This window comes from Zophobas morio, unplaced genomic scaffold (genome assembly GCF_036711695.1).
Source record: "Zophobas morio isolate AGI-343-1 ecotype UQ-CSIRO unplaced genomic scaffold, CSIRO_AGI_Zmor_V1 ptg000002l, whole genome shotgun sequence".
NCBI lineage: Eukaryota > Metazoa > Arthropoda > Insecta > Coleoptera > Tenebrionidae > Zophobas > Zophobas morio.
This window is the reverse complement of record NW_026972107.1, coordinates 16,523,387-16,548,331: the sequence shown is the minus strand read 5'-3', so window position 1 is coordinate 16,548,331 and position 24,945 is coordinate 16,523,387. Positions and strand designations below refer to the sequence as shown.

The following is a 24,945-nucleotide window of genomic DNA, read 5'->3' as shown; positions in this document are numbered from 1 at the left end:
ATATCCGTTTTTAGTTATTCAGAAACTTGCTATTATATTGGAAAAATCTGCAGGAAGCACACATACCTCGTGAGATGACCATCTAAACATTTTAGGAATGTGCACGGTAATGGGATTTCTGTCGAAAGAGTACAGCTGCAGTATATTACAAAACCGACGTTTTTCCCTGCGACCTATGACTTGAAGGTAGTCGGTACGCTGAAACCGACACGAAGTAGCACCAGTCGGTCCTCCACAAGAATCCGCGGTAAATGATGACTTGTGGTGGTCACGGAAAAACTAACCACTGCTTTAGTTTACAGCATTTCTTAAATGCGTTTATTGACTTTGGAGAAAAAACGATTAAATTGCGTTTGAAGAATTCCGTTTCAAATATTTTCCTAAAATTTACGACTAACTTTTGATCATTCCTTTTTCAAGACGAGGTAACGTAAAATAAAGAATTAGTTGTTTGGTTAATCCCGTAAGCTTCATTAATTCTCCCGGAGCTTCTCTCAATCGCTTCAGCACGACAAAACAAAGCCATAACGAGTTTAAAGTAACACGATTATGGATAAAAAATAATCGTCGAGGCTTTGGAGGTGACTTTGAGCAGGTTTCCGACGATTAGCTTACGACTTGTTTTTGAGAAATTATAGGGTACGTTAATTTAAGGTAATCGTATTCATGGACAAGAATACGGAGGGCGACAGAAATGATTACCGAACGTTAACGAATAAATTAATAAAGTTTATCTAGAAATGGTCTCGTCCTTTAATGCGTTCCCCTCGTGTTATGATAGATCAGCCTTGAATTGGACGAATTTTACAATACACCATTAACTGAATCAGAGGAAGTTTGAGTGATTTGTTTTTACCTAGAAATAGTTGGCAGAATATTTCTGTCAAAGTAACAACTACGTATTAGGTAAAAAAAGACAGATGAATATAAAAACATACAGTAATTATTATGCGTTAGTCATACACTGACATAATTATGCGTTCAAGAAGTACTTTTTATTAAATAATAGCAAAACCGGTTAGTAAATAGTAACAGATGGAGATGTTGTTTTCACTTTATAAGGTGCTGTAACAACGCATTCTTTCTTATTAATGAATAATGACACTTCAAATGAAACGTTCTCTTTTTGATAACTAATGTGGATAGGACTAATGTACTTATAAGACTTGGATATCCACTGTTTTTAAATTAATCGAGAATAAATCTTCCATAATGCTTCATATTATTTGTTTACTTGAGTTAACTCAAAACAATGCATGTTCAACCGGTCGACAGGTCTGACAAATTTCTGTGGAATTGTTGTAATTCTTTAACGCTGACTACGAGATTTTTTTTATGTGTTGTAAGTTTATAGCGTTATAACAGAACTGAAAGGGTCTTTTGTTATTTATACTAGTAAGTTTTAAATTTTATTTACTTAGGTAATTTGATGTTTGTAAAATTTACTTTCGTATAATTAAATGTTTTGCTTAATTAGTAACTCTATTAAGAATTCGTCACACACAAATGTTCGTTTTGTGTCGCAATATGTGAAATTTTGGACTTTTTCGATTTAGCTTCAAGCTCTACGTAGCTCCATATTGTAATAAATATCTTATTATTTAAGCATTTAAACACAATTATTTTGCCCAACTTGCGGTTGGTTCTTAGTATGTGGGTAAATTAACTTGAGTGGGTTGAAATAATGTTAATGAGTTTGTGATAAAAACCAGTTGCTATTACCTGCATAGTTTGATAAGATTTTGTAGGCATTAACTTTGCGCAACGAACGCTATTATTTGTTTTCTTCAATAATAACAAGATTTTGACGGGCATATTCATCATTCGTATAAATATTTGAGCAATTATTAGACAAAAGTAGAACTTTAACGCAAAATACTTCCTTCCTAAAAAGGAAGCATATTTTAAAATGTATTTTCAGAAGTATTATAACAATCAGACGTCGGGCAATACGAGAAATTGTCGTAAGTCTAAAATGACAGATTTCAAAATCATCCAGGAAACGACAAAACAAAAAAAAATGTATCTTGTGTCTATTTTCAACTAATAGCAATGTCAATAAAAATGTATGTTTGCAACTATGAAAATAACAGGGAGAATATGAATTCCAGAAATCATTATGTCTAATCACGTTTGTGATTATCGAGAACTACATAAGTATATAAACTGTGATATATTGAGACAAAAATTTCAAAATACTTGAAGCTGTCCATAACTGAAAATAATGTCAAATTTACCGTAAATGTTGGTGTATTTCAATTTTGGCTTCTACTATCTCAAATATAGATGTAGTGCCAAATATTTCAGTTGAAAATCTAAAATTTTAAACTTAACATAACACTGATTTGCAACTACAATCAAATATTCTGACCCACTGAGTTCAAATCTATATTGATATTTTGTCAAAAGTGCCGGATAGATCAACTTTTATGTTTAATAATTTAGCAACAAAATTAAGCCTATAAAAATCAATTAAAACCAAGGCAGCGATAGAGCCATTTTTGTTTCAGGTGAGTGTTTTAATAAAAAAAATATATAACAAATTTTATTATAATTAGAGCACAAAAATGGTTGCAATCTGCAGTTTTTCTTTTTTTTTTTCTTCGTTAATTATATGCAATACTAACAAAACTGTGCCACTGTAAATGTACTTTAAAATTATCATCATGATACTAAAACGTTAACTAAAACATGTTTATTTATCTTCTCTAACAAAGTGACGTTATTTCATTGTTAAATAAATCTTATTCGAAATGTGCAGCGTGATTACTCCTCTTAAACAAGTTTAACAAGTTATTTAAAAAATTGTAGACTATTGCGAGACTATTTCATAAGTAGGATAAATTAATTTGTATTATTAGAGAACATCAACTAAAATTATTTTAATAACTGCCTTCAGCAAGTTGATGATGTCATATCAAAAAAAGTAAATTAGAAATGTTTTATTAAATAAATGTCTATTGACATCATCGGTAATCATTTCTTTTTACAATTGTTTACCTGTCTTAAAATACATGCACGAAAAATTATATTATAGATTAATTAAAAAAACAAATTTTCTTAAATTCGACAAACATAATAATTACGGTACAATTAGTGTTTCGTGGTACAACTATATCAATCTATACTTGATAAATTTTAGAAAACAATTACGTTATAATTAGTGCTTCGTGGTATAATTATATTAATGTAGGTATATTAAACAAATCTTTAAAATGTAGATATTTTTGTGGTTTAGTGGTGAAGAAATTAATAGGTAAATAATTTAGTGATTACTTTAATATCAGCAGTAGTGTGAGGCAATTTTAATGACACATACATTTTTCATAAATATTAAACAGGTATTCAAAGACCTCAAAACCTGAAAATTTATAAAAAATATACTTGTTTCAGAGAATCTTCCGAAATAGATTAGACCAGCAACACGCTTTTACTCTATCATAAAACCTTATTTTAAATTTAATCACTCACGACTTCTTCCCACATAAAATATAAGATATAGTCTATATATGGATGGCCATGTGATTTCTTAGGTCGTCACGTCACGGTGGTATACTGACGTCGTCAACAAAAGAGATGACATCATTATTTAGATGATGATAATGTTGATGATGGACGTGCCCACAATGAACGGCCACAATTCAAAGAAGTAAAATTCGCAGGTTCCTCTGTATCAGTGTTTATAAATAGAATAATTGTTTATGCGTAATCTGCAGAGGAAACCAAAGGGCAGTAAAGGTCCCCCCTGTTACTCATCCAGTTCAACTTAAAATTTCACACCTCGTTCACTTTGTTAACCACGGTAATTTGTCCATACAATCAATAAAATTTCCCTGTAAAAAAATTGAACTTCTCGAACCCGAGAACAAATTCCAGATATTGAGTCAATAATAACCACCGGTTCCGACAGACCTAAACGCGTGGGAGGAGAAATTATTACACCATAGTTCCGAAATAAACAATTCTGCAGAACTCTGCATTAATCACAGTTCATAATGAAACCTCATCTAATTATATCCCCGTCGAATTCGATTTTTAAAGATGGCGCCGTTTTTCAGCAGAGGGGGAAATCACACACGTCAAACGCATGTCATCTTCGCGGCTTTTATATTTGGTGCGTTCAAATTGCTTTTCACCATAAGCTGAAGCCGCTTTCGATGCGCATAGTGTTTGTACGTTCTCGCGCTTCTTCTACTTAGCAACTTTTATACTTCGAATTTTTGTAATCAGTATCGCCAAGATGAAAGTGACATGGGCTTTAATTTTCTCCTTGAGCTACTTTGCCGCCGTTTATGCTCATCCTGGTAAGTTTCATTCACGTTATTATTTTGTTGTATTATGGCATAAAATCAAGGACGCCGCAATGTACTCAATCGGAAACTAATTAAGTAGCTCGCTATAAATAAAACACGTTTAAATGATATACCTTTGTAGTTCTAGAAAATTCGATTCGTGTTTTTTTATTTTGCAAGCTACATCTATTAAATCGAAGGTGTAATGATTCTTGATTTTTTGTCATTTGCAAAGCATCAATATTCGTGGAATCCAGCGGCCTTAATAATGTTGTTCCTGACCTGTTGGATTTACAATTATAATAAAAACTGTCCGTGTTGTTTATAATTTAATGACATTGCTACTGGTGTTAGTGTTATTTATTACAAATGATCTCAAGGTTTGAACGACACTCAAGAAAGTAAACAAAAAATGCAAAAATTCTGTTACTTGTAATCAAAATTTTGTAGTCGGTTAATGATAATGAACGGTTATTTAAGCCCCTATTTAATAAAATTGAAAGCGGCAGGAAACTGTAAAATAATGGTGGTTATTGTTAAAGTCTCATTAAAAGATAATAGTTATGCAGGTACGCAATTTAGAAACGTGTTCAAAATGATGGAAATGGCTAGAATGTTCTACCCAACAAGTCACTTCAAGGTTTGCCATTTAAACTTTGATATCATTTTAATATCGTTTGCACATAACAACTGTGTAATAAGTGTTTGACGTACACAGTATTAGAAAAATATTATAAGAAAAATCAGGTGTACTGTTATGCAAAAGTTCCATGTTTAACAGTGTTTACTAAAATACAGAGAAAAAAGTACACTATTTACAAAAATTGACTCAACATTTAAAATACAAAATGACTGTAACGCAATTTTTAAAGACAACAAGAAATTTTCTTAATTTCCTGGAACGAAATTTTGATTTTTTTTTCAACGATTAATTCAAATTTAACAACCATAATAAAGTTTCTGATATTTGGTTGTAAATGTTGGTAATAGTTTAATAAATCTATTTTTAAACTACAGAATATAGAGGTTTTTTAATTTTTTTATTATAATAGGAGTATTTTCTATAGCGTTCAGTGGGAAGTGAGTATGGTTGTGCCGAATAATATATGCAGAATATACGGATTCAGGATTCAGATATTGAAATTCTGTGAACGTCATTGTTTTCGCCTTTTAAAGGGGAATGCTTAATTTGCAAGCTTATTATTTATGATTGTGAAAAAAATGTAACATACCCAGTGCTAAGTTTTCGAGTTGTGATTCGTGTAATTAAATCAAAATTTTCTCATCAGTTGACTAATAACAATTAATGTACAATATGCATCCTCTTTATTTTTTGATGTAAGTTTTTTCGTTGCTACGTAGGATGTTAGTTAGTATATAAATTTCATAAATGTCTCTTTCATCCAGTGACCTGTGTGTTTCAGATTTGCCACTTCTTAGTAGTGTTAGACATTTTAAAAATTTTATTTAAAATGATTCGTATCCATCTGTCAAAATAACTATAACATTTGAATGTTCGTTGTCATTATAACAAGTGACTATAATGAATCTTGTCTCTCAATTCCGATCACCCGTTAGTTACACAATCCGAAAGAGGCGAAATAAACCAATGCCTATGCGTGTATTATTTTTTTTTTCACAATAGAAACATTTCATAATAGAACAAATCACCTTACGATATAAAAAAGGAAATAACATAATAAACTTTAAAAGTAGATATAATATTACACGATAACAACAAAAACAACTACTGTACGTCGTTACAACGAAAAAGATCATTCAAAAAAGGATTGATTATTCTTGATGGTGCAAGTTAAATATCGGACTCATTATAATTACACTTTTAGCAAAGATGATTTTCTGAAATTCAAATTACCAATCACGCAAAAATTGGAGTCAGCAGTGGATATAGAAATATATTTCTTGAGTGTCCATTGCAAGACAAAAAATACTGATGAAGGAAAAAATGTTATTGTAAAAAAATATCGAAAAGAGATAATCGACCAATATTTTTTTACAACACTATCGGACAATTGCAAATAGCATTTATAGTGGGTTATTTCAATTAATCATCAATATTTTGTAAACTGAATCACTGGAATGTCTAAATAACGAATAAAAAATGCGTATGTGTAGATAAATCTGTTTATCAACAGTATGTAATAATAAATACTATATTATGATATTGATAATATCTTACTTAACCTACTTTTCAGTCAGTTCTTGGTTAAATTAAACTTAAAATATGCTAACCTTCCAACGAATGCTCGAAGCATATCTTTCCATATGACCTTTGTATCCTTGTACATTTTTCTAAATTTTCGTTGATTTTTTAATTTAACTCAGTTAAGTCATTTCAAACTAAAAAAAATCACTACCGAGAATACTTATTCTGTCATGTTTGAAACCATTCTTCCTGCAAAATTAGGTTCCATATCTTCGCACAAACGGACGATATTATCGCAGTTGTTCTAATAAAATAAATGATAAAGTTTTAATCTAGTTAAGCACTTGGTCAGCTTACATTTAAGCACAGAGAAATCAGCAGAAACCTACAGGATAAACAACCACAATCGTTCCTGTGCAAGATATTTCTAACAAAAGGTTTTAATTATAGATTTGAAACGTCAGTCGTCAATTTCAGCAAATCTCACCCGTCCATTGATAGCTGTTTCTGCTTTATTCAGCATTTTCAACGGTTGATCAAGTCATGTTCATAACAATGCAGAGTTCAATAAACTGCATTGCTTTTATGAAAACTGACCTACAACGCCCATAACGCGAAATGAATCTCTTGCTTCAACCTCCTAACCTTAAATGGGTGTTTTTCATTACACAATATCTGCTGCAGTCATGTGGCTTACAATAGTCACGCGAATTAAACAAAAAGATTTGCAAAGTAACAACTGTTACAGATCGACACACATTGCGTGTACCGGTAAAACAAGCTCCAAGCATTGGGTAAATCCATACTTTCTTTGACCGTGCTTATAGAAATTTCAGGAACGTCTTAGAAGCGTTTATTTCTTGGAATGTTTCTCGACATTGAACTTTACGATATATTATCATTTAAAAATAGCTTGAATCGCGGTTTGCATATTTCCTGGGATTGGAATATTTCGATACCGAAACGTCCTTGCACGGTCACAAATTACTGATTCGCGTCCTATACACAGATGCGGATATTACTAAAATCGTGCAACTGATGACTAATATTTTTTGTTGTTTACTCATCTGCAATACTTGATCAGCCTTGAACAAGTTTCTATTTAATTTATAATCGTTGCAGCACGGAGGGAAGCGTCGGAGGAAGTAGAATTCGTCCCACTTGAAGACCAAACAGGTAGGCCTATTGTGGACACCGGCGTGATTGGCGGAGGACCATGGTACAGTCCATTCGACGATGTATTTGGAAGCTTCGCAGGTAAGCATAGAAAATTGTTAATTTAGAATCGGAAGGACTTGTGTAGGCTTTTCTTATTAATTAACTCCTACGAGGAAATTATTTTCTCTTTATATAAGTATAAAACGATGTTCACTCAATAGTCAAGAAACGCGAATTATGTCACGATGCAGTTGCTTCACGGGTGCACGCTTTTGCCTCAATACACATGATTATTTTATTTATTTGTTTGTTTTTCTAGCAATGATGGCCCGAATGAGGCAACAAATGGACTACCTTTTGCGACATTTGCCATTCAGAAATGGTACCATTGACAATAACGGACCATTCCCAGCATTTCCTGGTATTTCTGATATCGATTTGAGCAAAGGAAATACCACCTCAGTTACAAAGGTAGGTACGAAGCGTACTATGTTACGCAATATCAGGTAATTGTGCCTCGTCAAGTCCAGCAACTAAATGCGTATTCTTTTTCCAGGTGATTGATGGACACAAAGTTGTCATAAATGAAACTTCGTACAACCAAGAAGGTGAAAATGGCGGATCTTTCTTCAAAGTGCGCATTATTGACGTCCAACCGGATAGCAGCGAGCTGACCACGGAGAAAAACGCCGAAAGCATCACCACTCCGCCAAAAGAACCCGAATCCGTAGAAGACAGTTTCGAGAATGAAATTTCAAAAAATAGAGAGACCGAGGTTCGTAAAACCCCCGAAAAACTACAAGCTGCTTAGAGATTGCATGCACAGTACTTATAATTTTTATTTTTACTGACCTTACCAACGTATTTTAGTTATATAAAACCACCTTACGTAATAATGCGATTGCAGATCCTATAACATTTACATTATTTTGTAATAAAATAATGTACAAGTGCTACTATAACAAATAAAGATTCTAGTTCTCGTTACAAACAGCAGTAATTTGTCAAGTGTGACTAACGCTTAACCTATTGCTTCTAACACTATAACTTTTAAGTGTTTCTTGCACTATTTCATTTCTTTGCACTCTTTCTCTCTAGGACTCTAGCACCACTGAAACCTTTGACCAAACCGATTCTTCCCTTCCGTCTCAAAAAGCTACCAATGAAAACTTGAGTGAAGACGGCACGGAAAGTTTGGAAAGAATGGAAGGAAATTCTGTCAAATCAGTATTACCCCAGCGCTTCTCACCCGGAACTAAATTCGAGAAACTTACAACTGGAAATTCAGAATGGAACTCGATTGAGCCTTTTGAAAGTTTTGAAGATAATTCAGTCGATTCTGTTTATCGTCCACCTGATTTAAGCAGAGATACATATGTAAATCAGATAATGGCCGACGCTGGTGCACCTATAAATCCTGATGCTGAAGTTTTCAGCAGCGCAGAATACAACGTACCCTTTTCAACTGGATCCAGACAACCTTTTGAAAAAATAACAAATCCAAGATAGTTAAACGGATAACTTGTGACAACAGACTGACATTTTTTATAAATTACCTGCCAAAGAACCTGTAACCTCCTTACATTATTTATTTATTTATTTACTCATTGTTCCAGTTTTTGTACTAATGTTGATTTTGTTGGAGATGGCTATGATTTTTTATTTTTTATGAAAGAATAAATTATTGTCTTTATTACTAAAGTTAAGTTTTATTTGTTAGTGTTGTGGCATAACAACTGACGTACCAAATGCATAGTAAGTATCGTTATAATTATAAAGATTAAAACAAAGCAGGAACGACTGGCTTATATCCACTACATGGTTATGTAGCGGCACAATAATAGGTAGCAGTAAGCTAAGAAAGATAAGCTCCTCTGTAGTCTAGTGGTAAGGGCACCCGCCCGGCAAGCGGTAAACGTGCGGTTCGATTCCCACCGGAGTTCGCTTACCTAGTTACATGAAAAATTGGAGCGTATCGCCTCCATTCATTAGTTTGGCAACTTAAGGTCTTAAACTTTGTGGAACACAGATTTTAATGTAGTTAAGGTCAAAAAATAAAACACAACCGTTATAACTAAAGAATTCTGATACGGAAAACGAACGCAAAATCCACTAAAAAATGTTGGATTAGAATCTGGTTCAGTATAAGAGGTGTTTCACTTTTATAATTTAAGTTAAATACTGTTCAAACATGACCTGCTTATATTGGGCCTAAATTTTAGTTGCTGAAATAATTTTGTATGGCAGTTAATAAAACGGTATCTACAACTTATACATATTTATATTTGGAAGCAAAATATTAAATAAAGTAAATTAAGGCTTTTTTAAAAATCTCCACATAGCACTAGCATCTTATACCGTAAGTGGCTGACATCTTCTCGGAAGTCATTTTGAAATTTAGTAACGAACGAAAAACTTATAAATTTTGATGCGATGCAGTAATAATGAGAAATCTAGTGTTTGTAAATCTAATAAACATAAATGTTACACTTTTCTAAATCTTGCAAAACTACTAACCAAGTCGTCATTTCATAAAACAGAAAATCATAAACATATTGGGTAAATTAGAACATTGTTTTTGCTTTGGGTTAATTCAACATTTCAGAAATACTTTTTCCACTTTTGTGTTATCAGTATTTAAATCGAGCTACTTTCGTGCAATAGCGGACGTCGCTTCCTTTTCTTTATTACTTAAACTCTGAATCACATGGTCTTATTTTTTTATCGTATTTAAATTTAAAATGGCTTAGTAGAACAAGAACTTATATCATAGACGGCTGGAACTAATAAAACACACGAAGTGTCACTTGCAAACTGATAAAGAAATGTACTGATAAGCAGCTTTAAATCATAATAAGAAGAATAACAGAGGATTCAAAGTATCCCTTGAAAACTTCCTTCAGTTACAGTTAATTAAGTTTTCTGGGTGACACCCTCTCAGTACGATGATTTGTGTTAAACTACACACTACACGTATACATATTATAAAAATAAATTCTTGCCTCTGTACGTTCAGTGATTATCATATACATAATTTGTAAAAAAAAAATACTTTCGGCTTTTTTGTTATACTTATATTACCAAATTAAGAACAATTTTTACAAAAAGCATTCATACATAACATTCAAACAAATAACGATCTTATATAAAACAATAATAATTTAATCTATTTAAACATATACTCCTGGAGGTTAAACGGTCTTAAAAATGACCTCTGACGAACCCGCCGAAGGAGGGTTCGCTTCGACCACCAGGTCCGCCAAAGTGCTGCCCGTATTTAGCTCCAATTTCCAGATCGCTGTTCCTACCCTTGAAAACATTTCTAGTGGCTTCAACACCTACATCAGTACCAAAACGACCATTATTTATCGCCTCTACGCCCAACTTAGTGTCTGCGGGTTTGTAGTTGTAATCGACTCTTCCGCCAACCTGCGTTGGTCTCCTGATGTTTAACAAATCCTGTTTCAATATACCAGTGGCATCCACTCTATGTTTACTATCTTCGAACACTTTCTGGCGATGCAAAACATTGAGAGTCCCGGGATCTTCAATTTTATAGGTAGTTTCTCTGAAAAGTCAGTTTTTAGTTGGTAGTTCTGGATACGGTTGTTTTAATTTACCTCTGACGATCCTCTGGTTTTGGAAGGGGGTTCGCAGGACCGGCTGGGAAGGCCAAGGACAAGGCCAGAGAGGCTAATACGAAGAGAATTGTGTTTTGCATGGTGGAGGTTGTCGAGCTTGAGTGGCTAGTACGAAGTGACTTAAGATTCGCTTTTTGTCAAGTTGTTTTATAGTAAGAAAGCTGTAATTCCCTCGGCGTTGGGAAGAAGTTCGATTGTATACGTTCGTAAAATTACACCTGTAAAAGATAAGCGTTAAGGTGTTTGTTTTCTGGGAATTCATATTTCAAGTAGAAAAGGTTCGCTGAATCAAGAAAATGGAAACGTGAAGGCATGGTCACGATGCTCTTGATTTATCGACAAATACATTAAACACGTTTACTAATTTTACGTATAATTATAATATTATTATTAATATTTATATGAGTACAACAATCATACATTTAATTTTGTAAATATGCTTTATGAAATTTGTAGAGAAATAAAAAAAATTAAATTTGGGTTGTAGAAACGGAGAACCTACTTTTTCATACCGTAAGGGTCATTAAGAAAACATGAAAGTCGCCATTTATCAGGTGGACCCTATTACAATACCGGTAAAAATATTCTGCTCAGTATAATATTTTTTCGACAAGTTGCCGATATATTAGGTATACAATTGTTCATTTGAAAATATAAATGTCATATAACAAATTTTTTGTTCCAGTAACTAATTTTAACGATATGTTTTTATCATGGAAGTTATGTATACTATTCATTTTGTCCAGTAAATAAAACTGTTGTCCTGGAAAAATAACGAAAGCTTAGTTAATAATGTTGGGTGTACAGTAGAAATCATAGACGTTCAGTAGAAATTGAACAGGTTCGTTAGAAAATTATGGTGTTCTTTATAGTTAACACCCCACACGTGATAGATAATCTCATCATTTTTTTTGGAATATGCATGTTAATCTTTATTATATAGAATCATTTATTTGTTATTATTGAAACAGTGAAGACTGTTTTTTATTATTATTTTAATGTTTATTGTTATTTTTTTAATACATGAAAGTGTATTCTATGTTTAAATGTGATCTATTTTTTTTTTCTTAGAATTTTATGTTAATTTTTACAAAGAACAATGTATATATAAAAGTATTTGTTAAAAATATTGCTTCCTAGCTATTGTTACAATTACTCGTATGTACTTATAGATTACTATTTTTTTACTAAATAGGAGTATTCATTAAAACGTGCCATCGCCAGTTAGGTCAACCAGACACTCTAGCATTTCTACTGAACATCTATTATTTTTACTAAACACAGCACAGTTAAATACTTGCACATTGTACTGGTCACGTTTTACTTTAATACTTACAATTTCTACTGAACAAACTTATTAAGGTACGTAACAAACTATTTAAGTTACCTAAAAAAAATCTATTTTATATTTATCATTTAATTACAAGCCTTTAGTTCTTCGTCATTTCTACTACTTTTCACATTCATGTAATTTATTGTCAGTTTTTTTTTCTGAAAAAAAAATTTGTTTGATATGCAAAATACATTGTGCATAATTGGTTTTCTTTCTTTATTAGATAAATATTTCCTAATATAAATTTATTTTTTCCTAACACAGTTGATATCATTTTAATTTTTTGGTAAACAAATAAACCGCTCTTATCAATTATAATATAACAAGTGATATGATTATTATCGATAATATTTCGAGTGAAACCGAGCTGCAGATTCAACGAGTGCGAAGCACGAGTTGAATGTGCTGCTTCGGTTTCACGAGCCATATCTTCGATTATTAATCATATCACGAGTTATATTCAACATGAGAATATAATAAATGAACACATTTTTTGATAATAGAATTAATTTCGTCGTTTTGAGCTTGCCCCCAACGTTGGCAAGCCATAAAAGACAAAAAAATTTATGAAATTCTAAAATTTGTCAATTTGACAGTTTTTAAATTTAGGTAGCAACAGACCACAATAAGGCAATAAAATTATTATCGCTGTGATAGACATGTAACTAAGGGCATGAACAAATTCTATTGGAAGAAATGGGATCATGTGTTACATGAATTATATTCTCAATTATAATATAACAAGTGATATGATTATTATCGATAATATTTCGAGTGAAACCGAGCTGCAGATTCAACGAGTGCGAAGCACGAGTTGAATGTGCTGCTTCGGTTTCACGAGCCATATCTTCAATTATTAATCATATCACGAGTTATATTCAACATGAGAATATAATAAATGAACACATTTTTTGATAATAGAATTGATTTCGTCGTTTTGAGCTTGCCCCCAACGTTGGCAAGCCATAAAAGACAAAAAAAATTATGAAATTCTAAAATTTGTCAATTTGACAGTTTTTAAATTTAGGTAGCAACAGACCACAATAAGGCAATAAAATTATTATCGCTGTGATAGACATGTAACTAAGGGCTTGAACAAATTCTATTGGAAGAAATGGGGTCATGTGATACATGAATTATATTCTCAGTATAATAATATGTCTCATAAATCCAGCAGAGTGAGTAAGTTTTTAACCTAATATTCGGAACTCAACACTGTGGGAATTCCCAACACCCCGAGTCCAGAAAAAGTCCCTTAGTAAGCCGTCCAATTTGTATAAAAAGCAGACGTATCCAATTATTCAACATCAATTCATTCAACTCACTCGAACCATGAACAAGCTCCTCGTTTTTGTTTTTGCCTGCATTGCTGTTTCATCGGCATACGTCGTGCAAGTTGCCGACGGTCAAGAGTACTACCTGGTCCCCCTCCATCGCCAAAGAAGGTATGTTCTATGAATTCTAAGTATTGGTAATAGCTACTTTTTAAAGCAACGAGTAGATAACATTTTTTATTAAACACGACGCTAATGTTAACATGTTTAAACACTTTACAGACAGACAACTGGAGTTGATATTTCAAAAGGAGCTGGTGGTGGTGTTAGGACTACCCTAAACCATCAGGGTACCATTTTTAACAACGGAGTTCATCGTCTGGATGGTGCGGCTTCTGCCTCTAAAGAATTCCGTCCATCTGGACCTCTGAGTGTAACAGGACAGTTGGGATACTCGCATATTCCTTCAGGTTCAGGTCTAAATGTCGGCGCTCAACATACCCACCGGGGAGGTACTGACTTGAGTGCGAGCGGAAATGCGAATTTGTGGAGTAAAGGAAATTCTCGATTGGATGCCGTTGGTACCTACAGCAGGCATTATGGAGGACCTTGGGGAACTGGAAAACCGGATTACTATGGAGGACTTCAATTTACACATAGATTTTAAAATTATTTATTTACCGCGATTAATTTATTAATAAAGAATTATTTTTTAAACATTTCCATTTTTAAATGTTCCCGTTAACCTAATTAATAATAATAATAATATATCATCACAATCAATCATGATAGGACGTCGATAGAATCGCATAAAGCTAAAAAATGTAATATCTCTCTGAGAAAAAAAATGCTATTTTAGGAAAAATAATTATTAATTCATTTCATAGTTATAACAATGATAAAAGATAAATTTTATTTGGAATATCATGAAGCATATAAAGATTCTGGAATTAATTTTTCAGTGTAAACGAATAAAACGCAATTTCATTTTACATTAAAACATAACGATTTTCATAAATCTAAAAATCTGCGGCGGTAAATTTTTATAAAGAGTTCTCGATAAACACTAAGATAGATTTTTCTTGCTTTGGTGTGTTGAGGATTTATTTTATACGTTTCGAAAAAGAATTGTGTAGTGGATTTGAAATTTTTGAGATACTGGTGTGGAAATGGAAAGCTAAACTGCATGTACGATCCAAAAATTCAGAGTAAATTTATAAATCCCTAAATATATATGATACCTCCTACAAGCTAACAATTATACGTGTAATTAAATTTTAATTATAAAATCGTGAAAGCTACAATGATGCGAATTCGAGTATTGCACTCTGCTACTTAGAAAACTGCGACTGGGCATTTAAACCCTAACCAATTACTACTAAAAATCACAAAAATAATAATTAAAACTAAGGTCCCCGTGGATATCGAAGAAATATTCCCCAGAGAATATAAACTAACCTAAAACTAAACATCTAAAATGCTCACCTAAAAAATTCGTATCGCGAACAAGAGCATTTGTTAATGTTAAAAATTCTTTCAACCTCTGCGCTGGTGCTATCCGCTCATACCAAACGCATCGGAGACCACCGAAAAAAAAAGCATAAATTAGACTTAATATGGCCAAAGGCAGAAATACATGATGAGCAGCACGAGAACGAAGATAATATCAAATAAAACTGCAAGTAGAAATCCACCGACACAATATGGAAATTCTTCCCCAAGTCCAGCTTTCTTAAGAATTCAGCAGAAATTCGGGCAGCGATTCAAGTTGGAAGATTTCAGCGGTTCACTGCAGCATCACAAGCGATGGCACCTCCGGACTTGATTGAATTTTGTTTCTGGTGCAAAAGTTTATATGACTTTTGTCTCTTATTAGTATGTAATGAAAAGGTGTTTCGTGGGGCCACGTTGTGGTGCGCTCTAAACAGTATTTTGCGATTCTACAAAGTCGAAATTCACCATGCATAGGATTTCTTCTTAGCCGTAAAACCGACGGATTTTCGCGAATTTGAGTTAGATTAACTCGTAAATGTTTAAATCTTTTTAACTTGGATCACTCAGTTCCAATGGCGTCCGGTTTTTCGTTGTATCAGCCTGAGTCATCTTGATTACTAAAGGCGGCGTCCTTCGTTGAGAATTTTATTCTTATGTTTGAGGATTGGTGGTCGATTGCGATCTGTTTGAATTGTACTATATGGAGATTTGGACATGCGTGTTGGGTAATTTTATTCTTATATTCGGGAGATTTGTTTTGCGGTCTTTTTATTGCGATTTTCTCGTGAACTAACAGAGAACTATACTTCCTAAAATTAAATGTACCGCAAGAAATGGATACAATATACAGCCAGAAAGTTAGCCTCAAAGGAACCCTCAATATTAACACACCATCGATCAAGGATATCAGATTTAGATACATGTACTATTGAAGTGACATTTGAGGAAATCAAAGATAACTCATTTTAAATGTATCTTTTTATTAAACAAAAAACGTAATTTTAAATGCATGTGTTTAAACAACTTTTATACTGCAGCACCAGATTTCAAAATTCACTCTTTCAAAAATTTTCAAAATATTACAGGAACAACTGAAAAACAGTAATTAGACTCATATAAGATTCTGTACATGAATCACTTTTTCCTTTGTTAGATGGTCATCATCAGTAAAATGCACAAATGATAAGGTTTTGGTTTTTAACCTATATCAGTTTAACAACCTATTACATCACTTCAGCCGCAACCGAATGATGCCATTAAAATCAAATATTTGATATAATATTCGCAACCCAATACCTTGGAATTCCCTGTAGCGCCTATCCTGGAAAAAATCCCTTAACAATCTGATAATTTCTTATAAAAACTAGGGCAAACAATGTTTCGGCAGTACTTCAGACGAATCACTCCAGTCATGAACCCAATTCTTGTTTTGGCTTTTGCTTGCTTTGCTGTTTCGTCAGCATACGTTATTCAAGATCGCGACGGTGAAGAATATTATCTGGCACCCCTTCATCGCCAGAGGAGGTAAGTTCTATAGGTACATTTCAAGCAAATTTTTTCGAAATTTTGAATGTGAATTCTTATACCATGAAAAACTATCAATATAGCATTAATACACCTTTATAGACAAACAACAGGATTTGACATTTCGAAGGAAGCTAATGGTGGTATTAGGACTAGCGCAAATTATCTGGGTACCATTTTTAACAACGGAGTTCATCGTCTTGTTGGCGGTGCTTCTATCTCAAAAGAGTTCCGTCCGTCAGGACCTCTGAGCGTAGCCGGACAATTGGGATACTCACATATTCCTTCACGTTCAGGTCTAAATATCGACGTTCAACGTACCTCTCGGGGTGGTACTGACTTTAGTGCGACCGGAAATGCAAACTTATGGCGCAACGGAAATTCTCGTTTGGACGCCGTTGGTAGCTATACTAGACATTATGGGGGACCCTGGGGAACTGGAAGACCGAATTACTATGGAGGACTTCAGTTTTCAACTAGATTTTAAAATTAATTATTGTGTCATAATTAATTTGTTATTAAATAAACATTTTTAATGTGTCCATATATATGCTTCTTGTTATCCGTTAAATTACGAAATTTAGCATTATAAAAAGCAAAAACTTATGGAATTTATCTTAACCAAAGAGATACATGATCTCTACTAACGTTACACAGGAAGATCCCCATACTTGCTTAATGAAGCAGCAACTTTGTCGTTCCGAATAAGCGTCTTTAAAAGCATTATTCTTTTTATTTTGGGAACATTGTTTTACTCTGCAGTCACATTAGAATCTCCTATATTTCTACATTTATAATAATGTCTACTGGCCGAGTCTACAGAAACTACAACTCCAGAAATTTAACTTTAAAATACTCTCAAAATGAAAAACATTGTACTATCGATTAAAAATATCAGATTTGGAAAAATTATTTATTAATCTTTAGAGAATTCTTCTGAGGATTCGTTTGATAATTTTGAGATTTGTACTCTAAAAAATTTCCTAAATTTCGTTATATACTGCACTGTAGCGTTAGTTTCCCTATTTCATACATTGTCAAAAGATTACAAGAACAAATGAAAAATGTTTCGTAGACTCATAAATCATTTTGTACATGAATCACTTTTTTCCTTGTTGGACGGTATTTTTTAGTAAACACAGAAATGATAAGGTTTTAATTTTTGACGTGGTTATTTTTAATATATCCATAAATAAACAGACCACAGTTATCAGTATGCAAGTTCTTACATCAATATAGCCGAGTGATGCCATTATCATTAAATATTTGACCTCATATTCACAATCCAGGACTCTGTAATTCCCTGCACGCCGAGTCCAGTAAAACCCCATCTGTCCACTTCGTATAAAAACTTTGGGCACCCAATTTTTCAGCAGTACTTCATACAAATCACTCCGGCCAGGAACATGAACACCATTCTTGTTTTTGCTTTTGCTTGCTTTGCTGCTTCTTCAGCATACATCGTTCAAGATGTCAGCGGCGAAGAATACTACTTGGTGCCTCTTCATCGCCAGAGAAGGTAAATTCTGTGATTTTTAATAGACAATCAAGAAAACAAAAACACCTTGTGCCATAAACAATTACTATTACATTGACTTCCAGGCAAGCAACAGGCGTTGATATTCGAGGGGGAGCTGGTGGTGGTGTCATGACTAGCCTAAGTCATCAGGGTACCATTTTTAACGACGGAGTTCACCGTCTTGATGGCACTGCTTCTGCTTCAAAACAATTCCACCCAACAGGACCCCTGAGTGTAACAGGACAGTTGGAATACTCACATGTTCCTTCAGGTTCAGGTCTGAATGTCGGCGCTCAACATACCCATCGAGGTGGTACCGACTTGAGTGCATCAGGAAATGCGAATATATGGAGAAGAGGCAATTCTCGTTTAGATGCCGTTGGCAACTACAACAGACACTATGGGGGACCCTGGGGAAATGGAAGACCTAATTACTATGGAGGACTTAAATTTTCACATCGATTTTAAAAATATTTATTGTACCATTATTTATTTCTGCTATTAAATATGACTTTTTAAAACTTTTGTTTTTAAATGGTTCTGCTAGTCTAAATATATGACATTCCACATAAATTATTCACAAATGTGTTTCCGTAAAGTAGAAGAACAGAAAACATTTTTTTAAAGCTCTAAAGAGAAAACTGCCTTAATTGTTATTTCCATATTTCTGAGTTCTGTGGTTTGAAAATTGTGTATGCTTAGTATTATACATTCTTGGTGACAACTAAAATCCAAGAAAAGGAAGTAATGTAACGAGAAGTATATCCCCACATAAGTGAACTCATTTGTAAATAAATTCTAATTAAAAAGACTAGAGTCAATGAACTTAAGCAAAAAATAAAAAAATGTGCACGGAACTGAAAGCGTTTGTAAAATATAGAACAACTCGATAAAAAAATTAAGATTCAGTTTGATAAAAGTACTTGGCAGTTTTATTACACGAAAACTATTTTATAAAAACGGAACAATACGAGTGCATCACAAAATTTTTGTAGTACAAAAAAAATCAGTATTTTTTTTTTTAAGCTATTGTGGTTGAAACAGTTTTTAATTCTATAAGTATATCTGAAATAACACTTTTTCATCCGAACGTGAAATAGCATTACACTCAAAAATTTTGATACGCCGACCCAGTATGGGTTTTCTAGTATGTACGGTGATGATGACGCATCGTGGATGACGGCGGCCGGGCGGGGTTCGCTAAAGGAAAGCCTGGAAGCGGAAGTCGCGATGGACAATCGAGAAAGACCTCGACTGCGGAACTTCTAGAAGGAAAGTATGGCTTTAAATAGAGGCCGTCTTCGGAAACGATGATTATTCAGCCAGTTCAGTCAAGACAGAGTGCAACTAAGTTGCGCCGGAATTATTTTGTACTTAATCGCTGTGTAATTCGTCGTGTACATTTGAGTTACTAAAAAATAAATGGTTGAGTTTTACCCACGCCGATTTTAGATACCGGTCTATCGTAACAATATCATAACTTAAATACTGAGAACTTATTGAATTTATACACACCAAAGAAGAGCTACATGACCTTTACTAAAGTTACACTGGGGTTTTGAATACTTGCTTAATGACGCAGTAAGTTTCTCGTTATGAATAAGCAGAATCTCTAGAACTCTTGTTTCCAAAACTTCTGTTAAAACCATTATTCTTGTTATTTTGGGAATATTCTTTTAGTCTACTGTCACATTAGAATCTCTTATATTTCCAGATTTATAGTAATATCTATTGGCTAACTATACAGAAACTACAACTCCAGAAATTTAACTTTAAAAAGACACTTAATATTAAATACACTGTACTATCGAATAAAAATATCAGGTTTGGATCAATAACATTATTTAATCACTTTTAGAGAACTCCTTCGACGACTCATTTTATAATTTTGAGATTCGTACTCTAAAAGAATTGCTAATGAAACTTGTTTCATAAACTGCCAAAAGATTAAAAGAACAAATGAAAGATATTTTATAGACTTGTAAATCATTTTGTACATGAATCACTTTTTTTCCTTGTTAGACGGTAATTTTTTAGTAAACACAGAAATGATAAGGTTTTAATTTTTGACGTGGTTATTTTCAAGATATCCATAAATAAACAACACTGTTATCAGTATACCGAGCTCTTACATCAGTCCAGCCGAGTGATGCCACTATCATTAAATATTTGACCTCATATTCGCAACCCAGGACTCTGTAATTCCCTGTATGCTGAATCCAGTAAAACCCCTTAATCATCTATTCACTCCTTATAAAACTTCAGGCATCCAATTTTTCGGCAGTACTTCATACGATCATCACTCCAGCTAGGAATATGAACACGATTCTTGTTTTTGCTTTTGCTTGCTTTGCTGCTTCGTCAGCATACAACGTTCAAGATGCCAGGGGACAAGAATACTACTTGGTGCCTCTACATCGCCAGAGAAGGTAAATTTTATGATTTTTTTTTCATCGACAATCAAGAAAACGAAACCCCTTTGTACCATAAACAATTACCATTACATTGACTTACAGGCAAGCAACAGGCGTTGATATTCGAGGGGGAGCTGGTGGTGGTGTCAGGACTAGCCTAAATCATCAGGGTACCATTTTTAACAACGGAGTTCATCGTCTTGATGGGGCTGCTTCTGCTTCAAAACAATTCCATCCATCAGGACCCCTGAGTGTAACAGGACAGTTGGGATACTCACATGTTCCTTCAGGTTCAGGTCTGAATGTCGGCGCTCAACATACCCACCGGGGTGGTACCGACTTGAGTGCATCAGGAAATGCAAATATATGGAGAAGAGGGAATTCTCGTTTGGATGCCGTTGGCAACTACAACAGACACTATGGGGGACCCTGGGGAACTGGAAGACCTAATTACTATGGAGGACTTAAATTTTCACATCGATTTTAAAAATATTTATTGTGCCATAATTTATTACTCCTATTAAATATGATTTTTGAAGACTTGTGTTTTTAAATAATTCTTGCTAATTTTTAAAGATTTTTTTAAAGCTCTAAAGACAAAACTTTCTTAACTATTGCTTGCATTTTCTGTTTTACGGTGGTTTAAAATGTTTGAAAACTGTGTATGCTTAGTACTATACATTCTTGGTGACAAGTAAAACCCAAGAAGAGGAAATAATGTAACGAGAAGTGTATCCCAACATGAGTGAACTCATTTGTTAATAAATTCTCATTAAAAAGACTGAAGTCAGTGAACTTATTCAAAAAATAAAAAATTGTATACGGAACTGAAAGCGTTCGTAAAATATAGAACAACTCGATAAAAAAAATTAAGATTCAGTTTGATAAAAATACTCGACAGTTTTATTACACAAAAAATATTTTTATAAAAACGGAAAAATACGAATGCATTACAAAAATGTTGTGGCACATCTTTGACTGCCTCTTGCAAGTTAACTGAAACAGAATTAGACTCGAAAATTTTAATACGTCTTCGATATAAAAATTTATAATGTGAAAACTGGAGAGTAAAAATTATCTTCCATTTAAATTTATAACTGATTTATGTTCGAATAAATAATAAATTCCATATATGTAGTAGCTTATAAAAGATCTGCCTTAACTGAAAAAATATACTCCTGTATAAAATATATATTTCTGTCATACCTTGCGTATTGAAATGTATCTTTAAAAATGGGTACAGGGATTTTTACGGTATATTTTAACGTCGTTTTAACCGATAACAACAGTTTTTATGGTAATGCATTCCCCAGTCGTGACCAAAAGTTGTGTTGCGGAATTCCCACAAATGTTCCTGAAATCGCTTTCATATGACTGTAGAACTCTTTCGCTCTGTAATTTTCCGCAGTACAAAAGAGCAGGGATTATCATCAGTTTATGCGCTGCTGTGTTCAACCCAGTGTTTAATCAATGGTTATTCCACTGCATCAACACAACGAATTACAAGTAGTGTTTACTACGAAACTATTACTTGGCAATGACCTCGACCGTATCTTTTATTAAAGTACACTTCCAAAACACATAGATACAACAAACTCCATTAAGGAATAATAATAAATTAGGAAAAGAATTTTTAACGTAGGTGAATGACAGTTTAGTTTCTAGGTATTAACTAGAACCTCCTTTTTTTAATAAATCATACGTTTAAATTAACTGTTTTGTCTTATGACCACTTATATGTCATTTGTCATAAAATTAGACATTAATAACAACAGCTCTCAAAACAAAGTAATTGTAATACTTAAGTAAATTCTAAATAGATCTACTGGTACATCTAAATTAGGCACTTGCACACACTGTGTATATAAAATGAACCACAATTTCTAGAATAGGACAAAAATATAAATTATTTATATAGTATTATTTTTTAACTTAATATAGTACTGACTTCAATTTAACAAGGCATAAAATTATGTATAAATCGATTTTCATTTTCAACTGAAAAAATATTGAATAATTTTTTTTGTGGTTTCTAAGATAAAAACGAAAAAAATCACATACGGTACGGTCTAAAATTGAAGGCACAGATGGCAACTAACAGAAAGACAGGAGTGTCCGGACTATTGTAAGTTCCACTAGGTGAGTATTTCTCATACATTTCATGATATTTCCTCGTACACCGTTTAAATTGTACACTATGATATTCACACGCAGCGTGTTTTAGAAGAACCTGTGTACGTTCTTTGGCTACATTATTAGCTTTTGCATAAATATGTCAACAATGTAGTCAGATTTGCGTCAGTGCTATTGCCCTCACTGTCATACCTCAGAACGTCATAAACCACGGCGATTGAATGAATCTTCACTCCGTCTCCTTTCAGTTTTCATTCCCGTTATTCAATGCCAAGTAGTAACTTACTTGTAGCTGTTTCAAATCCTCCAAAATTTCAAACCTTCAACAAGCGTAATCATTGAACTGACAAGCTTTTCAGACAAACTGATGAAATAATTTAGAAAACATTTTATACAAAAGGAAAATAAGGTCAAATTTTACAAAGAGCACTTCTCGATTTCGCACAAACTGTTTGCACAGAACTCTTCTACAGGACCCCCTGATTACGTTCCTTACCTTCAAAAGTTGTGGAAATGCTTCCTTGTGTCAGAAAAAAATATTTAGTGTTCGCCCTATGGTTTGCACCCTATTAGTTGCGCCGCATGTAGGCAACCAACGACACACACAGTTGAACTCGCACGAATTCCAATAACTAAATGATCCACGGAGCAAGAAGTGCCACGTTTAGGGGCATGTTTGTAATGGGGTGCAGGGCGCGAAGCGCCCTGCCTCCACTAAAAACCCGATGTTACACCTACCCATGTTGTTGACTATAAAAGTTAGGTTATGTTCGAAACGACTCTCCATTGAAGAGTGTGCAAATGGGAAATTTAATAATTTTTTTGTGGCAAAAGTAAGCATTTCCACAACATTTGAAGGTGAGGAACGTGATCAGGGGGTCCTGTAGAAGAGTTCTGTGCAAACAGTTTGTACGAAATCGAGAAGTGCTCTTTGTAAAATTTTACCGAAAATAATAATAAGCACTTTTAGTGTTTACTGTTACGGGACCGGGTCGTCGCGACCTCGCGGTTCCAGCGGGGAAGCGTCCGGTCTTTACCCGCGTCGGTACGCCGACTTTGTTCCAGGGTGTCGGAGTGCCCTTGGGTGATGGGGTTCTGAAAAGAACCGGTGTGGGTGCTAGGGGTGGGGAGTATTTGACGGAACAGGTATTTCGGAACTGTTACCAATGTGGAACAGGAACAAGTTGTTACCGAAGATTCAAAATAACAGTTATTCGGGATAAATTTGTTCCTTTAAAATAAAAGTCCGCAGAACTGGTTTTATAAGTGAAACTAGCGACTTGCGATGTTGGAACCGAAACAAGAACAGATTAATACAGAATAATAACGTTTATACGGGTTGGAAATTAAATCAGCTGCGAAGCGAAACGTAACGATGGGTGCCGAAATATCACGAACGGGAACAAATGAATATCGTTTTTGGCGATTTTGTGAAATCATTAAATTGGAACAGTTAATTAATATTTTTATTATAAAGTATTAGGAGTATAATATAAAAATTTATAAATGAACACAAACTGCAAATTATAAATAAAAAGTTTATACATATTTGAATAAAATAAACATATAATATAATAATACAATAAATAATAATACATATAAGCAGAAAGGTAAAAAATAGAGAATTATTTGGAATAAAGAGTTTTATTTAATAAAGGCACTGTTGTATTTGGATGCAGTGATACAATAATTTATATTTTCAAGATTTAATATATTTTTTAATTTTTTTTTTTTCAATAAAATAGTAAACTAAGAAATTAGATAACAGCAACAAGAAACAACATATAGGAACGTCAATTTTCTTTTACAGGCTACGTTGGTTATAAATAAAAATTATTAAATCTTTATATTTAATCAAAAAAAATCTTAAGTAACAATTTCAGATTCCGAAGGCAAAATCCGAAGACCAAAATCGTAACGTAACGCTAACGAGTACGTAAAGAACAAATAACAGTGTTATCTGTAGCAGAGCCGCATAGTAGGTATACGGGATAAA

The 24,945-nt window shown here is 33.4% G+C and overlaps 6 protein-coding genes across 6 annotated transcripts; 5 read left to right on the top strand and 1 right to left on the bottom strand.

Annotated features, from left to right (window-relative positions):
* Positions 1-4,099: 4,099 nt before the first annotated feature.
* LOC135129129 (uncharacterized) lies at positions 4,100-9,318 on the top strand. The gene is made up of 5 exons (XM_064056214.1): positions 4,100-4,304; positions 7,582-7,716; positions 7,937-8,088; positions 8,174-8,392; positions 8,716-9,318. Exons 1-5 carry the CDS (start codon positions 4,241-4,243, stop codon positions 9,124-9,126), a joined length of 981 nt encoding a protein of 326 aa, XP_063912284.1. The 5' UTR covers positions 4,100-4,240; the 3' UTR covers positions 9,127-9,318.
* Positions 9,319-10,709: 1,391 nt separating this feature from the next.
* Positions 10,710-11,364, bottom strand: LOC135120775 (uncharacterized). Its single transcript, XM_064045130.1, has 2 exons — positions 11,238-11,364; positions 10,710-11,185 (listed from the first exon to the last, which is right to left on the bottom strand). Exons 1-2 carry the CDS (start codon positions 11,336-11,338, stop codon positions 10,819-10,821), a joined length of 468 nt encoding a protein of 155 aa, XP_063901200.1. The 5' UTR covers positions 11,339-11,364; the 3' UTR covers positions 10,710-10,818.
* Positions 11,365-13,817: 2,453 nt separating this feature from the next.
* LOC135120687 (uncharacterized) lies at positions 13,818-14,577 on the top strand. The gene is made up of 2 exons (XM_064045056.1): positions 13,818-14,036; positions 14,148-14,577. The coding sequence occupies exons 1-2, from the start codon at positions 13,924-13,926 to the stop codon at positions 14,530-14,532; spliced, it is 498 nt and encodes a 165-aa protein (XP_063901126.1). The 5' UTR covers positions 13,818-13,923; the 3' UTR covers positions 14,533-14,577.
* A 2,069-nt stretch (positions 14,578-16,646) lies between these two features.
* On the top strand, positions 16,647-17,429 carry LOC135120597 (uncharacterized). The gene is made up of 2 exons (XM_064044962.1): positions 16,647-16,883; positions 16,986-17,429. The coding sequence occupies exons 1-2, from the start codon at positions 16,735-16,737 to the stop codon at positions 17,368-17,370; spliced, it is 534 nt and encodes a 177-aa protein (XP_063901032.1). The 5' UTR covers positions 16,647-16,734; the 3' UTR covers positions 17,371-17,429.
* An 817-nt stretch (positions 17,430-18,246) lies between these two features.
* LOC135120516 (attacin-C-like) lies at positions 18,247-18,923 on the top strand. The gene is made up of 2 exons (XM_064044867.1): positions 18,247-18,402; positions 18,486-18,923. The coding sequence occupies exons 1-2, from the start codon at positions 18,290-18,292 to the stop codon at positions 18,868-18,870; spliced, it is 498 nt and encodes a 165-aa protein (XP_063900937.1). The 5' UTR covers positions 18,247-18,289; the 3' UTR covers positions 18,871-18,923.
* Positions 18,924-20,665: 1,742 nt separating this feature from the next.
* On the top strand, positions 20,666-21,356 carry LOC135120423 (attacin-C-like). The gene is made up of 2 exons (XM_064044761.1): positions 20,666-20,831; positions 20,919-21,356. Exons 1-2 carry the CDS (start codon positions 20,719-20,721, stop codon positions 21,301-21,303), a joined length of 498 nt encoding a protein of 165 aa, XP_063900831.1. The 5' UTR covers positions 20,666-20,718; the 3' UTR covers positions 21,304-21,356.
* The last annotated feature ends 3,589 nt before the right edge of the window (positions 21,357-24,945 follow it).